Source organism: Centruroides vittatus, unplaced genomic scaffold, assembly GCF_030686945.1.
Source record: "Centruroides vittatus isolate TY-2023 unplaced genomic scaffold, ASM3068694v2 contig_882, whole genome shotgun sequence".
Classification (NCBI taxonomy): Eukaryota; Metazoa; Arthropoda; class Arachnida; order Scorpiones; family Buthidae; genus Centruroides; species Centruroides vittatus.
Genome location: NW_027122574.1, coordinates 3,480,523 through 3,503,926, shown reverse-complemented (window position 1 = coordinate 3,503,926; position 23,404 = coordinate 3,480,523). Strand labels below are relative to the sequence as shown.

Genomic DNA, 23,404 nt, shown 5'->3' with positions numbered 1-23,404 from the left:
TTTAAATTTAAAAATAAATTCTAAAAATATTTTAAGGACTTTCGTGAGAAACTTCACACTCCACACTTCACACTTTACTCCGTTTCACATTTCTATATTTTTAATGCATAAGTAATTATTCGAAATATATATGACCTCAATATTTATGGATCATGTTTTTGAATCGTAAAATTTGTTTTTATAATTAAAAAGTTGGAGTAAGTGAATCCTTGAACCGTGCACTGTATTGTTTAACACGGTTCAAAGATTTGTTTGTATAGTATATTACCGGAATTATCGATAATAAGAAACACTAACATTGGAAATTCTTGATAATATGATACCCAGCTTCTTATATGTTATGGTCTGTATTATAAAATTCAAATTTTAATAAATAATTCATACTATTCTATAGAAGTCTTTTCCAGAATAATATTCATTACTCTACATGCGTGAAAGAGAACATTATATATATATATATATATATATTTTATTTTTTCATGTTTAACTCTTTTCTCTCTACGGGCACTAAGATGATTTCTTTTTTCCATAATCATCGTGGGTTAAACCATACTCACAATGGGCTCAGCATCCAGCCATCAAAATGGTCTCACCACCCAGCGGGGCCAAGTGGCGAGGGTGGGAAGCCCCCAACACAGTGGCGTAGCGTAGTGGGGGCGGCAAAATTTCACAATAAATAATAATATCTTGTAAAAATACCTAAATAAGGGGGCGGCAAAATTTTCCTCCGCCCCGGACGGCTGACACCCACGCTACGCCACTGCCCGAACATGTCTGGACGAACCATCTCCCAAAAAATTTCTTTGGATTTTTCAATCCATCCCATTCGATACTGTGTCCCCAAGAGAGGCGGACTGACACTTTAATGCTTGGCCGTGAAATAAATGAACTGTTTGATTGGTTTTCTTATCCAGCTGTATTAAGCCGATTTACCGTCTAAAAGTTCCTGGATAGATGAAAACCACTGAACGCAGAAAAAAAACAGTCTGCAATGCTCTATTAAACATAAGTTCATTTTTTAAAAACTCTTTCCGCCCTGTGGGCACTTAGAGGGCCTTTTCTAGCAAGCCCATTATGGATTCGGCCAGGCCCACAATGGGGAGACCGAGTGGTGAGGGACGGGACCCGACATATTCGGACGGACCACTCCCCGAAAATCGCATCTTGATTCGATCCCAGGTCTCCCAGAACGCTGTAAAACTTGACAATATTTAAAATATATTAAAATGAATTATTAATTTACGGAAACCGACATTTTATAGACTTTTTTTTTTTTTTTGAAAATCAAATATTAATTTACGAAAAAAAATTTCTGTAATATTTTGAAATCTCTAAACAGAGAAAAATTCCCTAAGAATTTCCCTGATTTTAATAAGTTATCACGTGCGATTATCCAGAATAAAGAAATATTTAATCATTTTATTATTTTAATATGGAAATAACTAAAATAAATAGTAAAATAATCGCAAAATTTTGACAATATTAATTACAAGAACAAATAATTGATAAACGATGACGTAAACAGGGATTAAAAAAAAGAAAAATAAATTACGCATAAGATTTTCTAAAAGTTTACGTAATAATAAACATAAATTAATAATTTTAGCCGGGTATATTCGTTTAATTTATATGAATTAACCAAAAAGTATAGAAAAAGTGTGTAAAATTGCTAGACAATACAAAGGAAATGCCGGAATGTCCTTGGCCTCATCGGGCTTGATTAACGATGCGTAGCAGACTCGACGTCAAGTTAAAAAAAAGTTTCAATCTTTTCACTCCCGTCTCTCTCATTTAGCAAATGATCATTTGTATTTATTTCTCAGTCTAGTGTCGTCATATACTGTAGTCACGTGTTATATAGTTTCGATATTTGTGCAACGGTGAGGCACGTCGTGCGATGAGTCCTATTCTGGAAATAAAAAGCAGAGAACCTGTTCGACTGGATGAAAGTGCATTATACGAAATACAGTTATGAATGAATGATAGAAAAAACAGAGAAGTAAAGATGGATGATAGACAACTGAACGAATTGCTGCCCGATTTTCGTCCGGGGCCTCTCGATAATTATCGTGGCAAAGCCACTTTTAATTGGAAAAAAATGAAAGTATTGCTGGAAAGCGAAGAAGTTATACGATTTCAAGTAATTTTCCTTTATATTCTAATTTTATAAAGTATAAACAGTCTTTGTTTTCTCTTGTTATATCACATTCGGTATAATATATGTATATTACACATACACACTGATTAACCTAAAGTGTTTTCATGTAATGACATTATTATGAAAAGAATGTTTACTATGATTTAATTTAGAAACTATCCTACTTTTCTTGTATTGTTACATGAAAAAGATACGGTATAACATTTTCCTATATAATATAATACATTGTATTTCTCTTTCTTTTTGTTTTGTGTAAGCTGGGTATAGTTAGCTGTATAAAATACATTGATATAATTATCTGTTTTATTCATATATTGATGTAGCTTTATGCGGTGTGTGCGAAAAGATACGGTGTGGAGTTTTATCGGGTGGCGACACCGTTACGAGAACGTACGGCACGTTTCTTGGAACTTAATGCACGACGACGTTATCGTTATACGGGTTATCGGACTAAAAAAAACAACTTTAATGAGAATTTGCGTTATAGATTTCTCGTATAACTACGTGTATAAACTGTATACTTAACCTATTATAAGAATTAAAAAAATATATCATCATCATCATAAATGCAGAATTAGATATATATTATAATCTATTATTTATTGAGGCACAATTCTAGATCCGAATGACGCCGTTGGGACTTTAACAGACCCGTAGAGCATACTCGTAAGGAACAAAAAAGTCAAAAGGAACTATGCCTGTACGGGCGACCCTTAGTGAGATATGAGCCCCCCAAAATGACTCTACGTGAACTTTTCGAGACCCTCTAAAATGGGGTAAAATTTAAAAGGTGAAAGATTGGATAAATGTGATAATAGAAATGATGCACTCTGTGATATATATTCTATGCAAGTAAAAAATTGATTTGTTATCCTTCAAGTTTCTCGGTTTGAATAAAATTATGAGAAAAGAACTAGTAAGAGTTTCTAGTAGCAGTTTGGGTTAGAATAATATATTAGTGTTAAATTGTGGAAACAATTGTATTATTGAATCTCTGAAAACTTTTTTTTTTTGTAAAAAATAGATATAGAGAGGTTTTGTATTATTTTATAGAGTTACTGCTTCCTTATTTATTGAAGTTTAATTTTGTTTATAATATTTCTATTATATATTTGGTATTGACTTAATAATGTAAAGAAAATGCCTCTGTGGAATCCATTTTTTAAATTGTAATTAAACTTAGCAATTTTTTTTTTCTAAAATAATTTTGATTTAGAATTTTTTAATGATATAACAAAAAAACTGATTTTCTGAATTTCAAATTTAAGAAATTGGAGAGTTATTTTTGTATTAATTTTTTTTAACAATTCTGTCAAATACAGAATTGCTGAAAAGTATTAACTAATAAATTTTAATAATGAGGATTGATTTTAATTACATATAAAAAACTGATTATTTCTGCTATGAGAGTTTTATTTCTACAAAATAAATGTTTGCTTTTTTTTATAATTTCTGATATATGAAATTACATGGAAAGAAAATTCTTGCAAGCCCTGTTTGATATCAACTATATAAAAAAAAAACTTGCAAGGGTTCTTGCTGGATTTTCCTGCACTAGAACAGGAGGTTAAGGGGACCATTAGGAAATCCAATAATTTTCAGTTATAATAGTATATAGAATTTAAGTAATAACAAAAGCTTAAAGGAGTAATTTTATTGAAATATTATAGTTTTTAATGGAGATTTTTAAATTTAAAAAACATTAACTCAAAGTTAAAATTGTGTGTGGTATCATCTGTTGTGAAGTGTGTTGTTAAAAATAACTACTTTGTTTATTATTATGTTGGGTTAAGTGAGATATACTCGGTTAACACCGGTGGCTGTGTACTACGCTGGACCAAAGTCAAGGCATAGTAACCAAAACAGAAATTAAAGAAGTGTATCAGTGTGTGTGTCTGTATTCAGGAATTTTCTCACAATATGACATGTATTCAATATAGTGGCCTTCTGTAGTGTGATGTATGTGTTTCTATTCAATTGTAATGTGTCCAGGCTTTTGTGTAGTGTGTGTGGTATGATACCTGTAGAGGAGAGAACAACAGGTACAATAAGCACCCTATCCATCCTCTACAGATGCCTTATTTCCTGGGCGAGTTCTGTGTACTTGCTAATTTTTTCAGTGCATGCATTTTGTATATTGTGAGTGTTTGGAATGGATATGTCTATAATGTATGTGATTTTATTGTGTTTGTCAATGAGTGTGATGTCTGGTCTGTTGTGGTAAATTGTTTTATCTGTGATTATGGCTCTGTCGTAGTACATTTTGTGCGTGTTGTTTTCCAATACTGTCTGTGGAATGTATTTTTAGTATGGTTTGTGGATGTCTACCAATTTGTGTTTCTTTGCAAGCTCTTGGTGTTTTATATTTGCTACTTGATTATGTCTGTGTAAATAATCTGTCTGTGCCAAGAGCTTGCAACCAGAGGTGATGTGTTGTATAGTTTCTGGCATGATGTGACATTTTATGCATGTGTTATTTGTGAGTGTTGCATCTTTGAGTATGTGTTTTCTGTAGTTTTTAGTATTTATGACCTGATCTTGTATGGCGATCATGAATCCTTCCGTCTCCCCAAAGAGGCATCCCTGAGCTAACCAGCTGTTTGACGCAGTTTTGTCAACAAAATCCTGGGCCAGGTCATAAGGATGCCTGCCATGGAGTGCCTTTCGAGCCCACGATTGCTTAATGGTGTCTATGCTTTTTATATGTTATGTTATGTCCATATGATGTGAGTTTAAGTTTAATGGTGTGTTATTTGAGTCTGCTAGAGTTACTGCTTTATGTAATTGTGATGTTTCTTTGTAGAAAACTCTTGCAGTGACTGTATTTGTTTGTAGTGAAGGTTAACTATGTCAATCAGGCCACGTCTGCTCTTTCTGTGGCAGAGTTAGGATGATGATGTTTATGCTTAGTAAATGTTGTTCTTGTTTTAATTTGGAGTTGCTCAAGATCTGTGTGAGTCCAATGTATAACTCCAAAAGAATATGTGAGTACTGGAATGACATATGTGTTTATTGCTTTGACTGTGTGTTTTGCATTTAACTGTGTTCTGAGAATAGCATTTAACCTACTTTGGTATTCTTTAATTAATCTTTGCTTTATTTGTGTATGTTCTGTTAGTTTGGCCTGTTGGAATCCTAAATACTTGTAGAACTCGCCTCTTCCATGGATTCAATAACGTCTCCATTTCCAAGCGCAAAATCTTCTTTCTTCAGAATTCCTTTTTGTATGTGAAGTGTTTTGCATTTATCTAGGCCAAATTCCATTTGTATGTCCTTGGTGTATGAATGTGTGATTTGTAGGAGTTGATGAAGTTGTTTTTGTGTGGATGCATAAAGTTTTATGTCATCCATGTACATGAGATGTGACAGTGTAAACTGCGTTGTTTTTTCATGCCTGATATTGTAATCATATTGCGTGTTGTTTAACATGTTGGATAATGGGTTCAGGGCTAAGCAGAACCAGAGAGGACTCAAGGAATCTCCTTGAAAAATTCCTCGCCTAATAAAAATTTGGTTTGTTTGCATGGAATAATAAAAATTTGGTTTGTTTTTATGGAATAATAAAAATTTGGTTTGTTTGTATGGAATTATTATTAATATTATTATTATTATTATTATTATTCCAATCACAACAATTATATAATTCCACAATTGTAGAACAATTGTATATAAATTATGTGCACTCTACTATGAAAGTTCTGCATGGTTGCACTGATGTACTTCAATATAGTGTTCAACACCTATACAAGACCTTTGATTCAATGCTAATTTGAAATACATTATCACAATCACGTGGAACCTCGATAGTAGAGTTAGAGAACATAAATGGACTGAGAAGGAAGATCTAAACAACACTGCTCTATAAGCATATGTTAAAGAACCTGATGTAGTGGTCATTTGAGATATCATTGAGTTCATTAGATCAGTGAATGACATGGCTAGCCAAGAATAATTGGAAATCCTTAAGATTTACATGACTAACAGAGACCATAGATATGTTAATAGCGAGGTTGAGGCCAAAGTTTTAAATGCGAAAATATGTACGTCGGATGTTTGGCGCTGCTTTCCTGTAAGCCTAAAAGTTCGACAATGGTGTTTGGAAAGTTGGTGGAATTGTGATCAAAATTCCAAATGCCATTGTCAAACTTTTAGGCTTACAGGAAAACAGTGCTGAACGTCTGACGTACACACTTTCGAGTTTAAAACTTTGGCCTGAACCTTTCTAATTAATGGGATGTGGACTTGTGACGCCCATCGGCAATGTACCGATCTGGATCGATAGAGGGCACAGAAAAGAAGAGAAAAGCAAACTTTGAACTGGTCACTCACTTTCAGACCAATGGCTACTGAGAACGGATGTTTGGAACAAGTGACCAACACGAACAAAACGAACTGGACCTTTTTGTAAGCAATCACTTGATCGATGTCGAACTGTAAAAACATTGTACATACATTGTACATTGCTGTATATATTTGCAAATAAAAAATATAAAAATCTGACTGGACGTTTTCTCATCAGCATTGAACCATTCTCATTTGGTGATCAAACATCAAAGACTCATTGTTCACTGTGTGGAATTGTTATACAAAATGTAACAAATTGTATGATGTGCAACATTTTTAATTAGCAAATAAGGTGTACAGTGGTATTTCTTACTTCAAACAACTATAACTTTGAACACTTCAGAGTTTGAATGCTAAATTTTGAAAAAAAATTTGGTTCTGAGTGGAATGATGCTTCAAAGTTTGGACTCTGCACGCAATTAAATATGCATTAGAATTATAAAATAAGCATCTGAACAAATAACACAATTTCAAATTTGCAATAATGTGTTAAATTTCACAACTTATAATTCAATCACATTATCTATGTTAAGTAAGGACAACTGTTAAAAATAATGCCAAACTTTCTGTTCAACCTAATATCTTTACTTATTATTCACCGTATGTGAGAAGTGTGTGGAAGCAACTAAGTCAAACGAGTAAGACAAAGGCTATAATATTGACGATTCAGATGAATTCATCTCAAAGCACAAAAGTGTTACATGTTTGGCAGATGTGGCAGCATCTGCCAAACATGGCAGATGCTGCTACATGCTGCACAAACATGGCAGATGCTGGTTAAGGTGCCGAACTTGATAGTGTGCGACTAGTAAATGCAATTTTTGTTCTATTATATAGTATTTACATATTCTATTCATTGTTTTCATATTTTAATTTATTATTTAGGGCATTTAATTGTGTGTTATTTTTTTCCTTAAATTATGTGTATTTGCTGTTTCATTTTATTGAAATGGATATTGTTTAGGGTCTGGGAATGGATTAATTCACTTTTCATTATATCTAATGGTAAAAATTGCTTCCAATTTTAAATGGGTCTCCTAAAATGAATAAATTCGAAGTACGAGGCACCACTGTATATCTTTAAGTATTTTTATATACAGTGATTTAGAAACTAAATCACTATGGCAGACTCAACAGTAAACTCAACTTTGCCTTATAACCAAGTCTGTTTTAATCAGGAGACCAAGTTCAATTTGCAAAAAATTTTGGTACTTATGGGTAAGAGGACGCCAGTCGGAAATTTTCGATCAAAATTGTGTTTTTGAATGAAATTATCTAAATAACAATAGACTAGTAAATTTAACTCAAACAGTAATTTTTCTTCTTTTTAAAGTTGTAAAAATGAAAAAACATGATGATTATTGATATCACGTCTCTGATTCCAGCAAACAGAAGAAACAGTGGGGACACGCGTTCTAACCTAACCTAACCTAACCTATTCTAATAATTTGGTTGATAATAATTATGGTAATTAGAATAGGTTAGGTTAGGCTAGACTGTGCATCCCCGCCGTTTCTTCTGTTTGCTGGAATCAGAGATGAGCCGCCATTTTGGCACCATAGATAACATTAACCGTTATCTGTAATTGTAAGAAGCAGGCACTTTTTGAAATTTGTTAAATATTAACACTAACCCTTTTGTAAGTCGTTAATTTATTGTTTGATTTAACAATTGTTTTAAATTTGAAAAACAAAAACTTGCATTATTTGGAAAAATTGTAATTTTTGACTGCCGTCCTCTTAACCCATAAATACCAAAATTTTTATTATCTAGGCATTTCAGGATTAAAACATCCTCTTTCCAGGCTACAAAAAGTACCAAATGTATTAGACATTAGCAATTTTATAACAACATAATAATAAATATTAATACAATAAAAATTAAATTATCAATTGGGACACTCCAGTTTTTACCTATACACCTCACTAATATTACAATACACTCCTCAAACTGTGTTTTCTTTTCCTTTCTTTCATTTCTTTCTTTTTTTTTTTGGAAAATGAAAGTGACTTATTTTTAAAAAATTTTTAAGAACATTAAAAACAAAGGAATAAAATTAAAAAGGATGATCATTAAAAATTGTTTTAAAACAAGGAATTTTCCAAAAGTCAGTTTGAGGAATGTATATTAGTGAGAGGTGTATATGTAAAAACTGGAGTGTCCCAGTTGGTAGTTTAATTTTTATTGTATTTGTTACTTTATTTTAAAATAGCTAATGTCAAATATATTTTATGTATTTTTGTAGCATGGAGATGAAATGTTTTTATCCTGAAATACAAGATGATAAAAATTTCTTTTGCCAATTGTACTTGGTCACCAGATTAAAACAGATTTGGTTATAAGGAAAAATTGAGTTTACTGTTTAATAGTCTTAATTGGAATGCTATTAAGTTTTCTGCATTTGTAGAAGCATTTTCACTTTTAGATAATTTTGGTTTCATTTTAACATTCAATCTTTGGTTATTTTGATAGATTTTGTTTTCAGATATTGCGCAGTTAAATATAGTATATTCTATTCATAAAGTTTTTATACTTTAAATTTTGTATATATTCTAATTTGTTTTTTTTTAATTCTATTTGAGCACTGAAGAAGATCCATTAAGCTAAATTGAAAACATAATTGGTTACATTATTGCTGGATTGTTGTAAAGTGTTTTTTATTTATTTACAATTTAAAATATGATTTGTGAAATTGAATATTTAAAGTTGCATCTGAAAAATTTTTGAGTGGCTAAAGCTTAAATATTGAAAAATAATTAAATCTTTAAATCAAACACGATAATTCAACTTTATTGGATCCTTATTTGTCGTCGAAAATTAGATTACTATATTTTCTTGTATGTAACCTGTGATGGCATACAGTCTGCAAAAAATTACCTTATCCACCACTCCATTCCAATAACTTAATATGTAGGTGATCTGCCAAGGGTGGAGTGCCTCTTGAAAGGACTTTCTATGGGAAACTGGTCTTTATTTAACTGTTGCACATGTGAAGAAAACCCTGAAAACTTCATGTGGCCCATCTTTTGATTGCACGTGAACCAGAGGCTCGGCAGATAAAACCATTGAACTACCAATGTTTCATAATTTTACAAGCTTGGCCACTGGTGGGCATGAAAATTGCTAGAACAAAACTAAAATCTTTGCATAACTTTCCTCATTGCTTTATAGGTGCCAGACATGATTGCAATTTAAAATTAGCATATAACTTCATCACATAAACATATAGCAAACTATACAAAATATTTGCAAAACTCTAAGCAAATTTTCAAACTAAGCAAATAAACCATAAGTAAATGTCAGAAATTTGCTTATACAGTGAAACCTTGCTTAATGAGCATAATTTGTTCCAGAGTCTTACTCATTAAGGCGAAACAATTTTTCCCGTAGAAATTAATGTAAAATACGATAATGCATTCCATAGTGAAAAAATGCTCAAATGTTATATGTATAACGTTTATTCAAAAAAAATTGTACAATATACACTGTTAAGGAGCGTGAATCATCATCATCATTTCTTCTAGCGCAGAATGAACCATTTTGGAATGAGAATTTGATTTGCAGAAACAAAAAGAAAATCGCAGCTAATATGTTTGATAAACACTCCAAACAATATGCCAAATTCTTGGGTTATGTAAAGGCTATAATTAAATATTAGAAATTAATTAATTTGACTAGAGGTAGGCAGTTATGTTTCCATCTCGTATTAAATTTAATAATTATAAATAGTTAATTTTTAATTCAGACATTTCTAAAAGTTAATTTGGAATCGGTCATTAAATTTAATGACCCAAGAATTTGGCATATTGTTTGGCATGTTTATTATATAACAGGCTATGGTTGATGATGTTTATAAGTAATATGTGTAAATACAAGTTTGGAAAAATATGTGATCACAAGCAACACTAAGATGCTAGCGGAACGAGTGCTAAACACAGACTGATGGAGCACGCCGCATGTGCACAATTCGGGACTTCCCCTCTCCTCATCACTCATTATGCGAAACATCGCTCGTTAAGCGAGGCAACTTTTACAATTTGTTTTATCGTTTGCGAAATACTCGTCGAGCGAGGTTTCACTGTAGTTAATTGTGTAATGGGTAATTTTAGATATACGGAAAATTTGTGTAATGTGACTAAATGTCTATATCTAAATATGATGCTATTTGAATAAAGAAAAATTTAAAGTTTTTCAAATTGATTACTAATTTGTTAATTGTTACTTTTACTTTACATAAGACGTTTTCCTTAGAAAATGTGATTTAATTCGTGAGAGGGGTTTTTTTCCTTAAAAGATGCTGCTTTTTCATCATGGAATCCAAATATATTAACATTTTGATAGGGTTTCATTTGTAATTTACACTGTCAAGGCTTTCTCCATGTCAATGAAAACAATGCATAGGTCCTTCCTTCTTTTTTTCTATTTTTTCGTTTGTTGTCTCAGGACAAAGATAGCATCTATTGTCTCCTTATCTGGCATAAAATTGAACTGCTCCTCAATGATTGTTGTGACTTTATAAATCCATTTTCAATAATTCTCTTCCAAATCTTCATAGAATAGCTCATTAGTTTAAACTAACACTTCTCCCACACCGGGTTGTATAAACAAAAAATTAAATACCTTCTAAAACCGATAACCGGTGCGAACTATTTTTCTAAATGGCGAACGTTTTCATTGCCCCTCCTGGGCTCTTCCTCAGGCCAATTCTGGATTTGATAATCGAACAGCATAAAAAATGGAACGTGTTCCGTAATTTAAACGATCGAGTACGTTGGGCAACCGCGTGCCGTTCCAAATATTTAAATTTTCTTTTATTCCGTTTGGGAACGATGTGCGCCTCCTATGATAAATACGCGTGACGTCAACTGATTTACGGCCTTTCTTCTAATAAAAACTGCCAAGCAGTGGAGAGTTTCCTTTCTTCCTTGAAATTAATACATGTTGTTGTGCGATCGGCTTTATAAATTTCAATTTCCTCCAGAGTTCTCAGATGTTCTTGATGTTGGGTGGTGCGGATCACCTTTGCCTCGTTAAAATTCGGTGTTATATCCGGGTTTGCTGCATACGTTGACAATGCCGTTGTGTATTTATGGCGGGTAATGTCGGATTTATGCTCCTTTATTCTAGTGCATAGTGGGCGTTTAGTGGACCCTATGTACAGTAATTGTTTCTGCCATCTGTCGTCCTGTAGAGGGATACTGTACACTCCCGGAAGCCTATACGGGTTAGGTGCGTCTTTTCCGTTTCTCAATAGGCTGTATATGGAAGGGTTTCTCCGATAAGCGATTTTAATTCCCCTTTTTTTCGCAATTGTGTTGTATATTGTTTTAAGGTGCGGGTTGTATGTCATCGGGGTCCTTTCTGTGTTTTCTTCTCTGGTAACTTTTTTCACTACGCTTTCTTGGTTTGTTATACTGCTTGTATGGAGGTGCCGGTTATATAACTTTTTTACGATGTTAGTGTAACCGTGCTCTCTTGCTATTCTATTAATAAACGTTAATTCCTGTTGTAGAGCATCGTTTGTGGAAGAGTGCGTGTAGGCTCTTTCTATTAAAGCCCTAAAGGCAGCCATTTTATAGGAGTAGGGGTCACAGGAATCGAAGGGGATGTACGATGGTATGGTTGTAGGTTTTCTGTAGACCCTCGTTTGTAGTATCCTTTTTTCGATCCTTATTTCTATATCCAAGAAGTGGATTATTTCAGGACTGTGTTGCTCCATTTCCAGTTGTAGGCCATAGGGGTTGTCGTTCATGGCCGTTTTAAACTGCTTTAGGTCCGGCATCGATTTCCAGAGGATAATGATGTCATCTATGTATCTTCCGTATAAAATTATGTTTGAGAGAAACGGTGACAGTGTTTTGGCTTCCAATGCTCTAATTACCATTTCACATAGGTCCCCGGATAGCGGACTCCCCATGGGTACACCCCTCTCCTGTGCATAAGCCTTTCCTTTGAATTGGAATACTGAACTATAACACGCCAAATGGGCTAACTCTAAAACTTGATGGTGCAGGCTGTCATCATTTACTTTCTCCATGAGGAAATCTCTCAGTGCACAAAAACAAGGTTCTATTCTAATTGAGGGGTATAACGATCTAAAGTCCCATACTGTGGCATAACCGGGTGTGTCTATGCCTTTAAGTTTTTGTATCAACTCTTTCGGACTTGAGATATTGAACTGATAGCCATTCAGATGTGTGGATAACATATTATGCACTGATTTCTCCAGTTTAATAGTAGGAGCTCTTCCTTTGTCCACTATAGGTCTTAGCTCATGGCCTTGCTTATGCGTTTTAGCAAAAGCGAAAAGTTTAGGTACGTCCGGAGCGTCCGTAATGATGTTTCTCATACTCAGCTTCTTTGCGAGTTTGGTGTTGGCGAACCGCTTAACTCTCGCTTGCATTTTATCTACCCAGTTTGCTTCCATCTCTGTGCATTGCGTTGCGGAGAGGTATTCATTTAATTCTCTCTCATACGTATCCCGCTTCATTAAAACCATTATTTTGGCTTTATCTGCCCTTGTTACGACTATATCGTTAGATTTTATCCATTTGGAGGCTTGGCTTAGTTTATGTTTAAGCTGCATGATCTCCTTTGACTGTTTAGCGCTATTAATTCTTAAAGCAGATAGCCATCTGTAATATTCTTTTTGGTTGTGAGAAAGACCTCTTAAAAGGTTTTCTAGGTCTGGGATACAAGATTTGACCGTTTCATTTGGGGAAGGTGGTGGTACAAATGCTGGGCCAAGTTTTAGTATCTGCATAACAAATTCTGGAACTTGTATATTATCCCAAACTACTACCGGTGCTTCAGTCTTACTTGATCTTTTTGGTACTTGGAATTTTAGAATCCATTGCATTTTTTGATTAAAATGCACCTTCAGTTTATACTTCAGCCTATTTTGGATGTTAATCTGCTTCGCATTTTCAACTTTTAAAACATTCGGATCCCACTGGAATAAATCGTTCTCTACTTTCACAATTTTGGCTATCGCCGAGTATACATTCTTCCTGGTGCATCTGATCGCCCTTGTAAGGCACATCCATCGTACTTTGTTAATTATAGGCTCATTACCTGGAGGTAGTCGTACTCGGAAAATGGTCATCGGGAACACTCCGTTATTTTTACAATTGATCAAGAAATCCAGTTTTGCTCTTGCTTTTGTAAGAGCAATAATTGCTTTGCGGTATTCATTGGCTGGCATAGCCTTAATAAACTAACACTTCTCCCACACCGGGTGTATAAACAGAAATTTAAATACCTTCTAAAACTCAATAACGAATGCGAACCTTGTTTTTGTGCACTGAGAGATTTCCTCATGGAGAAAGTAAATGATGACAGCCTGCACCATCAAGTATTAGAGTTAGCCCATTTGGCATGTTATAGTTCAGTATTCCAATTCAAAGGAAAAGCTTATGCACAGGAGAGGGGTGTACCCATGGGGAGTCCGCTATCCGGGGACCTATGTGAAATGGTAATTAGAGCATTGGAAGCCAAAACACTGTCACCGTTTCTCTCAAACATAATTTTATATGGAAGATACATAGATGACATCATTATCCTCTGGAAATCGATGCCGGACCTAAAGCAGTTTAAAACGGCCATGAACGACAACCCCTATGGCCTACAACTGGAAATGGAGCAGCACAGTCCTGAAATAATCCACTTCTTGGATATAGAAATAAGGATCGAAAAAAGGATACTACAAACGAGGGTCTACAGAAAACCTACAACCATACCATCGTACATCCCCTTCGATTCCTGTGACCCCTACTCCTATAAAATGGCTGCCTTTAGGGCTTTAATAGAAAGAGCCTACACGCACTCTTCCACAAACGATGCTCTACAACAGGAATTAACGTTTATTAATAGAATAGCAAGAGAGCACGGTTACAGTAACATCGTAAAAAAGTTATATAACCGGCACCTCCATACAAGCAGTATAACAAACCAAGAAAGCGTAGTGAAAAAAGTTACCAGAGAAGAAAACACAGAAAGGACCCCGATGACATACAACCCGCACCTTAAAACAATATACAACACAATTGCGAAGAAAAGGGGAATTAAAATCGCTTATCGGAGAAACCCTTCCATATACAGCTTATTGAGAAATGGAAAAGACGCACTTAACCCGTATAGGCTTCCGGGAGTGTATAGTATCCCTCTACAGGACGACAGATGGCAGAAACAATTACTGTACATAGGGTCCACTAAACGCCCACTATGCACTAGAATAAAGGAGCATAAATCCGACATTACCCGCCATAAATACACAACGGCATTGTCAACGTATGCAGCAAACCCGGATATAACACCGAATTTTAATGAGGCAAAGGTGATCCGCACCACCCAACATCAAGAACATCTGAGAACTCTGGAGGAGATTGAAATTTATAAAGCCGATCGCACAACAACATGTATTAATTTCAAAGAAGAAAGGAAACTCTCCACTGCTTGGCAGTTTTTATTGGAAGAAAGGTCGTAAATCAGTTGACGTCATGCGTATTTATCATAGGAGGCGCACGTCGTTTTCCCAAATGGAATAAAAGGAAATTTAAATATTTGGAACGGCACGCGGTTGCCCAACGTACTCGATCGTTTAAATTACGGAACACGTTCCATTTATTTATGCTGTTTGATTATCAAATACAGAATTGCCTGAGGAAGAGCACCAGGAGGGGCAGTGAAAACGTTCGCCATTTCGAAAAATAGTTCGCACCGGTTATCGGTTTTAGAAGGTATTTAATTTTTGTTCATTAGTTTAATACCCTTGCAGTTTTGTGCAACAAACTACAGGATGCTAAACTCAAATGATTGATTCTTTCATCTGTTACTTCTTTAGTCATATCTGCTTCTGATATTTGTCTTGGCCTATTTCTCATAGGGACCAGGCAAAGTCCTTGCACATGACTTCCACAGTACTGTACACCCTAGCATGGCTGTTACCATGATTTGAATAATGGGATATTGAGCTGTAACACTTTATTTAGCCACACTGTATTATGCCCAGTATAATATACCATAGTGTTGTGTATAACATGTGAGTTATCTGTGTTTTAAGAGCCCATTTCAAATGGGGTAAAGGTTTTATGATGGTGCAGCTAAGCACCAATTTTTAATGCCATTATGAAGGTAACTTGCAACTATGAAACAACAGTAAATTGCTGTTGGCATGAAGTACACAGTGGATTGGATTATGTGAAAGGTTTTTATTTTTATTCTGGTCATTTTCTGTCAGATCACCATTATCTTTATACATTGTTATGGTTATCAGCATGAAAATGTAGTATTCAGTAATATTGTATGATAGATTTATAAATAAGATAATATCCAGTTATCACAGAACTATAGTGAATACATTTATAATTTTTAATACTTTTTATACTACTTACATTTGCAATTTGTTTTTAATATAGAAGATATGAATGTATTTGCATTATTAACTAGAATTTGTTATTTTTCTAACTTATTTTAATAATTTAGAAAAAAGTATGGAAATTATTGGAAGAAGATCCACTTTTTCATCAAGCACCTACTGCAGAACTAACAAGACAAGAATGCATTCATTTGTGTTTCCAGCAACACAAGCGTTTAATGGAATATAAATTTTTTACGGAAGAAGAATTTATACAAAATCCTGCAATGATACTGCATCTGACTTCGTGTTTAGGAATGTATGATTGGTCTTTATCTTTAAAACGAATGCTAGGATATGAGGTAAGCTGATACATAAAATGTGTACATTAATTAAAACTTCTAGTATTTAAATTCAAATCCATTGAATTTTGTTTTTACATTCATACTTTATATTTTCCAACCACTTCTTATTTTCATTCATTAAAATCTCATGCTAGTGAAGATGTTAAAATGTATAAAGATTCTATATCTTGTTATTAGCATAAAACTAATAATAAAACTCTTATCTCATTACTAACTGATTAAAATTCAAAATAGTTAAAATATTTATGTGAGACATTGTTTTATTTTAATCTTAAGAAATTGGACATTGCAACTTCTCACTAAGATGCAGTAAATGGAATTTTTATTTCATTTTACAGTATTTACATATTTTATTTTTGTGTTTTAATTTATTATTTAGGGCATTTAAATTTGTTATTTTTGCCTTAAATAATATGTATTTGCTGTTTAGGTTTATTAAAATATTGTTTAGGGTCTGTAGGTTATTTACTTTCCATTAATTATTTTTAATGGGGAAAATTGTCTCCACGAACAAATTAAATTTGAAGTACAAAGTACCGTTGTATTTCAAAATTTGCTAAAATTAAAAGCATTTAAACTCCATTGAGATGCGAGCTTTTTGGTGATTCTGATCTTTTTATCAATGTCATAACAGACTTTAATAGAAATAAAACTTCTGTTAATTATTTACTTTTTTAGAATTTAAATGAACTTGAACTCTGACTCTTTAAATGAATGAACTTAAATTAACTCTTAAATGAACCTATTATACAACTCTGTAGAGATAGACATTTCTGGTAAGCTCTGTAATAAGTTTTTGGGTATTTGACTAAGTTTGTACTGAAAAATATTATTCCTTGTTTTAACTATTGAATTTATACAAAATCATATTAAAAAAAAATTTACAAAAGAAGATTTTAACCAGCTGCAAATTACATATAAAGTATGAACTTAATAAGGTTTATTTTGTATGTTTTGTTATTAGCAATCATATAACTGTACATCTTATTATATAAACATTTGTTAAATTTCATCCAAAGAAAGAAACCATTTGTTTGTATTACAGTAGGATCTGAATTCTTGAGCTTCCAATTTTACTTTTGAAAAAAGTAAAAGTTAGTTCATACTTGTGAGAATGAAAAAAGAAAAGAATGTGACTGTTCTCTTTTCTATTATTTTGTTTTCACAGGTATTCAAATTTTGGAAGAACAAAAGAGAAGTGTATAGTACATGCTCTTGGTTTAAACAGTTCAGATAACAGTTATAACAGTTCAGATGAACTTCAAGCCTCTTATCAAATTCATAATTTATTTGTATACTGCTTTAAGAAAGAGAATATATGTTTTTAATAAATTTTGGAAAGAAAGAGAATGTATTATTATGTGAGAAACCAGGGTCTAAGGGGAGTTTCCCATAGACCGCTTATTCGGCGGCGGGTCGGTAAGACCCACTTACTTTGTCACCGGATGGTTGACCCGAGTGACAGAGGGGTGATAAGTCCGTCGATAGGGTGTTGACATCTAATAAGTCCACACAAGAACAGGTTAAACAACAAAAATAACAATTTAATGGACTACTTTAAAGCATACAAAATTACAGACTGATAAGCGCAACATAATGTCCGACACTAGAGTTTTGGACTAAATTATTAACTATCTACTAATTCTCCTTAAATGTGAAAAGACCAAGAGAGAGAGAGAGTTTAGAAACATTCTAACATAATTCCTCTGAGGGAGAGTGATGATGTCTTCTACTTCCGTTGAGGCATCTTGGTAGGGCAATAGCATTTGTCCTGGAGTATGGCAGGCAAGCCGTGGTCTCTGTCTTCTAGTGGAATGTCTGCCCCTTTTTATCCTATTTAGGCTTGGGAAAATGATCAGGTGATTAGATGTTTTTGAAGACTAAGTTGCAGCTGTTGGGTCATAGGTGGGCTGGTGATGAGAGTAAGATGTCGTCTAAATGTGGCAGATAGTGTAATATTTGGTTCGTGAAATGTTAGATTCATTCTGTTTACTCATTCAAAGGTTGACATTCCTCTCTTTTAACAATAGATTGTTATAATTTCTTAGCATTTGTTGATGAGAAGGGTGACATTCAATCCTTTTTTTTGTGTGATGTGTCCTTAACGATTTCAATGGAAAAATTGGTTAAATTTTCCCCAAATTAAAGAAAAGTCAGGTCTTCAATCTCACAATTACAAATCAATGAAAAAGAGGAGGAAGATGAATCCAAAATACATTTTTGATATTTTGTACAAATTTTAAATGAATATTTATTCAAATTTTGATTAAATATTTATTATATTATATTCATCATATATTCAAGTAATATATAATTCAAAATATCCTAATATGTAAAATGGCAATAAACATTTCTGTTTTATCATATTTTAGTTTATTTGAACATATAAAAAATTTCACACTGCAATTTATTTTCTGGGTGTTTTTGTTTGTTGATATGTTTCAAAATCCAAACAAACTTATTAAGTTATCAAACATTGAATTTGAACAAAACAACTTCTATCTTTCCAGGATTATTATTTAAAAATTAAAATAACAAAAACATTAAACCAAGAAGAATCTATTATTATTAAATGTAAAATAGACTTTATTTGCTGTAATCATGTATTTTCTTATCAATTGTTTAGTGCTATCAAAATTAGTATTCTCAAAAATATAAGTTAAAACAAAATTATAAAACTTAGCAATAACCAAATTTTGATTATAGCAATGTTTTAGTAAATAAGCATTTTTTAAAACTCATTTCATGCTATTAGCTTCAGCTTGTAATCTTTATTAGCTATACTTGTCAATCTGAATTAATTGTTTTAAATTTTGTTTTTATTGTTGTTTGTTCACAATACAATAGTCTAAATTGTTGGCATTTTTTCTTCAATTATACACTGTTATTTCATTAAATGTAGTAGGCAAACAGTATTGGGTGAATTACATATTTAATAAATCTTCAAGTTATATATTTCTTAATTGTTCTTGTTTCTCCTTTTAATATCAGAGTGAATAAAATCAGAATTTCTACCAATTGCAGTCATATTTATTTATTTATCCTGCTTAATGTAATCAGTTGATTGTTATCAGTGTAGATGAGTCTAAAAATGGTTACAACAAGTTGATTCTACTGTAGATCGGGACCATCGTCCTAATACCACGTTCACACACAATTGACGACTCACTTCAATCTCAATTTACCTACAATCCGGATTGTGACTGTCGCCGGTCGAACGTCGTGCTGTTCGCACAGGCAGTCTGCTCGAGAAGAACCCGGATATTACACGCAATGATAAAACTGACATAACTACGTGGTAAGTCACAAACACCAACAAACAAAATGGAAGTTTTGGTTAGAAATAAACACAGTACTTTTCCTTGCCATATATCTAATAATAGACAGATGTCATTGTCTCTCCAAATACAGTATTTTTTTTATTTCTCTGTCGATAGCCCGACACGTGTTCTGCAGCCATCTTGTATTTTCTCGTGCGCATGGGATTGCGGGATCTCTCGTATGACCGGATCTAGTTTCAAGAACTCTCTCGAGTCAATCGCAATTGAACCTCATTTCGGTCAAAATTGAAACGGTTGAGGGAGGTCGCACAAAGGCATAGTCGTCGACCTTAGTCACAATCTAGATTGAAATGCTCGGTGCAAACGGGGTATAATGTTTAATTATTAAACTTTATGGCTTCAAATTTTTTTTTACCTTTTTATCCAGAACTATAGAAAACAAATTTGTTTTATTTTATCAACAGTTTTTTTATTGTCAATAAATTCAGTTCTTGAAAATTTAATTGACTATTAGTTATAAATAACCAATGTATTAATTTCAAATACTGTATACATTGACTGCTTTTCTCATCTGTCTTCTACTATAAGCACTACTATAGTTATGATTAATTAAATATATTTTTAACAACACCCTAATTAATATAATTGAAATGTTTTAGTTCTTAATTTTATGAATGTATAATAAATTAATTTGTGATTTCTACAAAACTTTTAAATAAATTAAAGTCAATGAATAAAAATATGATTTTTGAATAGTATTTTATAGGAATATTAAGAAATACTGGGACAAAAGCTCATTTAAAACTTCTTGATTCATTAACTGCTTTTGAAGTAAGTAACTACATCTTAAGTATATTTTATGTGATTTTAATATGTTTTTATTATATAATTTTAAACTAATTACAAACTGTCTATATAACATAAAAAAGTTTGCTATAATATAGTGTATTTCTAAACAGTGTAAATGTATAATAATATACTATATATTTAAATTTTCATATTTGTTTTATTATTGATAAACAATAGCATTTTTCCAATAGCATAGTGATCAAATATGTAATAATTATCTGATGTGTGTTATTATATTTAACATTAATTATACAAAGTGCTTTGACAGTCAGATGGCCCTGGTGGTAAAGGATTTGGCTATTGCTTTCAGTGATCCAGGTTTGAATCTTGGTGACCCAAACTTTTTGAAGGGTCAATACAAATATGTTGAGGCCCATTTCTTGCCACCTGTCTACCTGTCATGGACTTGGCCAAACCCATGATTGATAATACCTCGTAATTAAAAGGAAGTCTTAGTTCCCATTAAGTGGAATGAATAAAACAAAGTGCCTTTGCAATATTAGATATTTTATACTTGATCTCCATACAGTTTTTTCATAAAATGTTTCTCTAAAACTTCTGAATAATAATGGTGTAGGCATGCCTCTGCTAATTTCTTAGGTAAGTAGTAAGTAAGAGTTGTGATAATTTTAGATAAGTGTTAAAATTGCTGGTTTGTTAATTTTCTGTAGATGTCATCTATTGGCTCTGTAAAAACAATGATTTTTAGTTTTAAAAACTTTGTTTCATTTCAAATTTCTTCAGGAATGCTGAGAAATGAAATGTTACAATCAACAGTATTTGAAATTTGATTAAATTGTTAATTTATATGTTTATTGATTTGTAACACCCATTTCAAATCATTTGATTTCTTAATTATGTAACTAATTCTTTCCTAGATGATTTCTTTCTGATTACTCTATACCAGTGTTTTCCAATTTTTTTGATTAGTGACTCACTTTGAATTTAATAAGATTCCTGCAACACACCATAATTTTTAAAATAAAAATGTTTAAAATTTAAAATAAATTATAGGTGATTTAAAAATACTGATAATATGAAGTTAAACTTACCAAGACAAAAACTCATAATTTTACAAATATACTATAAAAATAGAGAGACTGAATCAATGTGTAAAGAGTTAGTATTGATCTTTAAGCTACAATATTTATAGATGTTCCAAAAGTTTTGGTATGCTGACATATATACAGACTCATGCAACTTTTGTGAGGGGATATGCTGAGGGACCAAATTTTGCAACAATTGGCATTTTGCTGAATTCTTTGGTCAGATGGGAGTAAAAAGATGAAAGAGAAATGAAATTTTAACAAAGTTTATTCAAAATTCTAAAAAATATTTAATATTTATGTGACACATGTGAGGAACTTTGGCAACACACAGGTCGGGAAACTCTGCTCTATTAATTGCTAGATAGCAGCTTATTGTCATAATTGGTGCCCCGCTTAATGCTGCCTCGATTAATGCTGATTCAATATAATGTGATCTGCTTGAAGCTTAAAAAACACTAAAAATTTATGCTGATTCAAATTAACACGGTATTTAATTGATTTGTATATAATATGATTATTCCCAAACACGAACCAATCAGCAAAAGGTGGCAGTTCGTCATAGCACTGTACTTTCCTTAAATCTATGTTTGTTTGGTGCAATTTTGGAAAAAATATAACATCTTGGATGCCATAGGAAATATCGACTTCTCTTGGCAAGAATTAACTGATAAATGTGTGAACAGAGGGGAGGAAGTTATGGCTGGAGGTATCCAAAAATTCTCAACGAGAAGAGCCCATTGCTGTATTGTTAGGTCAACCAAATTGTCAACTTAATCGATACAGGAGATGTAGACAAGCAGGATATTGAGGAGTTACTGCATGTTTCTGGTGAGGGCCTTACCAATGACAATCTTCAAGAACTAGCAGAACAAGGAATTCATGTAGAACTGTATAATAGAGATTCTGAAAACGAAGTACCCAAAGAACTAGTTACAGATTTCCTTAGTAAAAGTTTGGTAAGTGATAACCGAAATTATTGATCAAATTGTGGTGAATGATCCAGATTTTGAAAGGCCTACAAAAGCAAAACGAGGCATTTTGGATGCAATCTCCTGCTACCAACATTTGCTTAAGGAAAGGAAAAAAGTGACAAATGAAACTACATGACTTTATCCCAAAAAACAAGAATTTCAGAAAAGCCAGGACCTTCATCACAAAAAATAAACTACATTTCTGTGTGCACATGTTTGTGTTATTTAACATATATTATTATGCAAATTAATATGAAACCAACTAAAGTTATAGTAAAATTTGCTTATTTTTGGTCGTGTGTTCCCCCTTTTCCTATTTAATCTGTTAAAATGACCTCGTTTAACACTGTTTCGCTTAGCACTTTGTTGTCTAGGAACACAACCCCCCTGTTAAGCAGGGTCTTACTGTATTTAAAAAGAAACTTAGTACTTAAAGAAATTGTTTTGGATAATTCTGACTGGGCCAGTTTAATATAAAAATTTTTTATTGGCTTTACAGATATTTTAATTTTTAGAGAATTTTTTTCATAATAAATTATTTTGTCTTCACTCTAAAAATTGGTTATATTTATGTTATATCCTCTAAGTCATGCTAACATACTTGTGAAGTATTACCAGTTACTGTAATATCCAGCTAAAACTGATCAAAATATTCTTTCTTATATACAGAGAAAACATGACTGATAGCCAGTGACTCCTCACAAGTATGCTAATATGACTTTTAGAAGATACAACATAAATATACTTGGTTATATTTAATAAAAAACTCTTTCAAACACCAATACCAGTTATGTTATATTAGTAAACCTTGTTGTAATATTTGAATGTTTTTTCTGTCAAAATGGACATTGTTTTTCATTTTGTTAATCATAACTTGCTTAGGATTTCATTTAAATGGATGAAACATTTATATTAGTAAACCTTGTTATAATATTTGTGTTTGAGTGAAGTTTTTAAGTTTTTTTTTGTGACTTTATGGTTTAACTTTTGAGTTTTTAATATTAAATATTTAACAATAATAACACTTGTAAT

General features: G+C 32.5%; 1 protein-coding gene across 1 annotated transcript in view; it reads left to right on the top strand.

Moving 5' to 3' along the window:
- The first annotated feature begins 1,663 nt into the window (after positions 1–1,663).
- LOC136983512 (peroxisomal acyl-coenzyme A oxidase 3-like) overlaps positions 1,664–23,404 on the top strand; it is a 40,311-nt gene continuing 18,570 nt past the window's right edge. Inside the window, exons 1-3 of the mRNA XM_067280270.1 lie at positions 1,664–2,140; positions 15,986–16,219; positions 20,260–20,334. Of these exons, the coding sequence (XP_067136371.1) occupies positions 1,976–2,140; positions 15,986–16,219; positions 20,260–20,334 (474 nt within the window). The 5' untranslated portion in view covers positions 1,664–1,975. The remainder of the gene's footprint in view (positions 2,141–15,985; positions 16,220–20,259; positions 20,335–23,404) is intronic.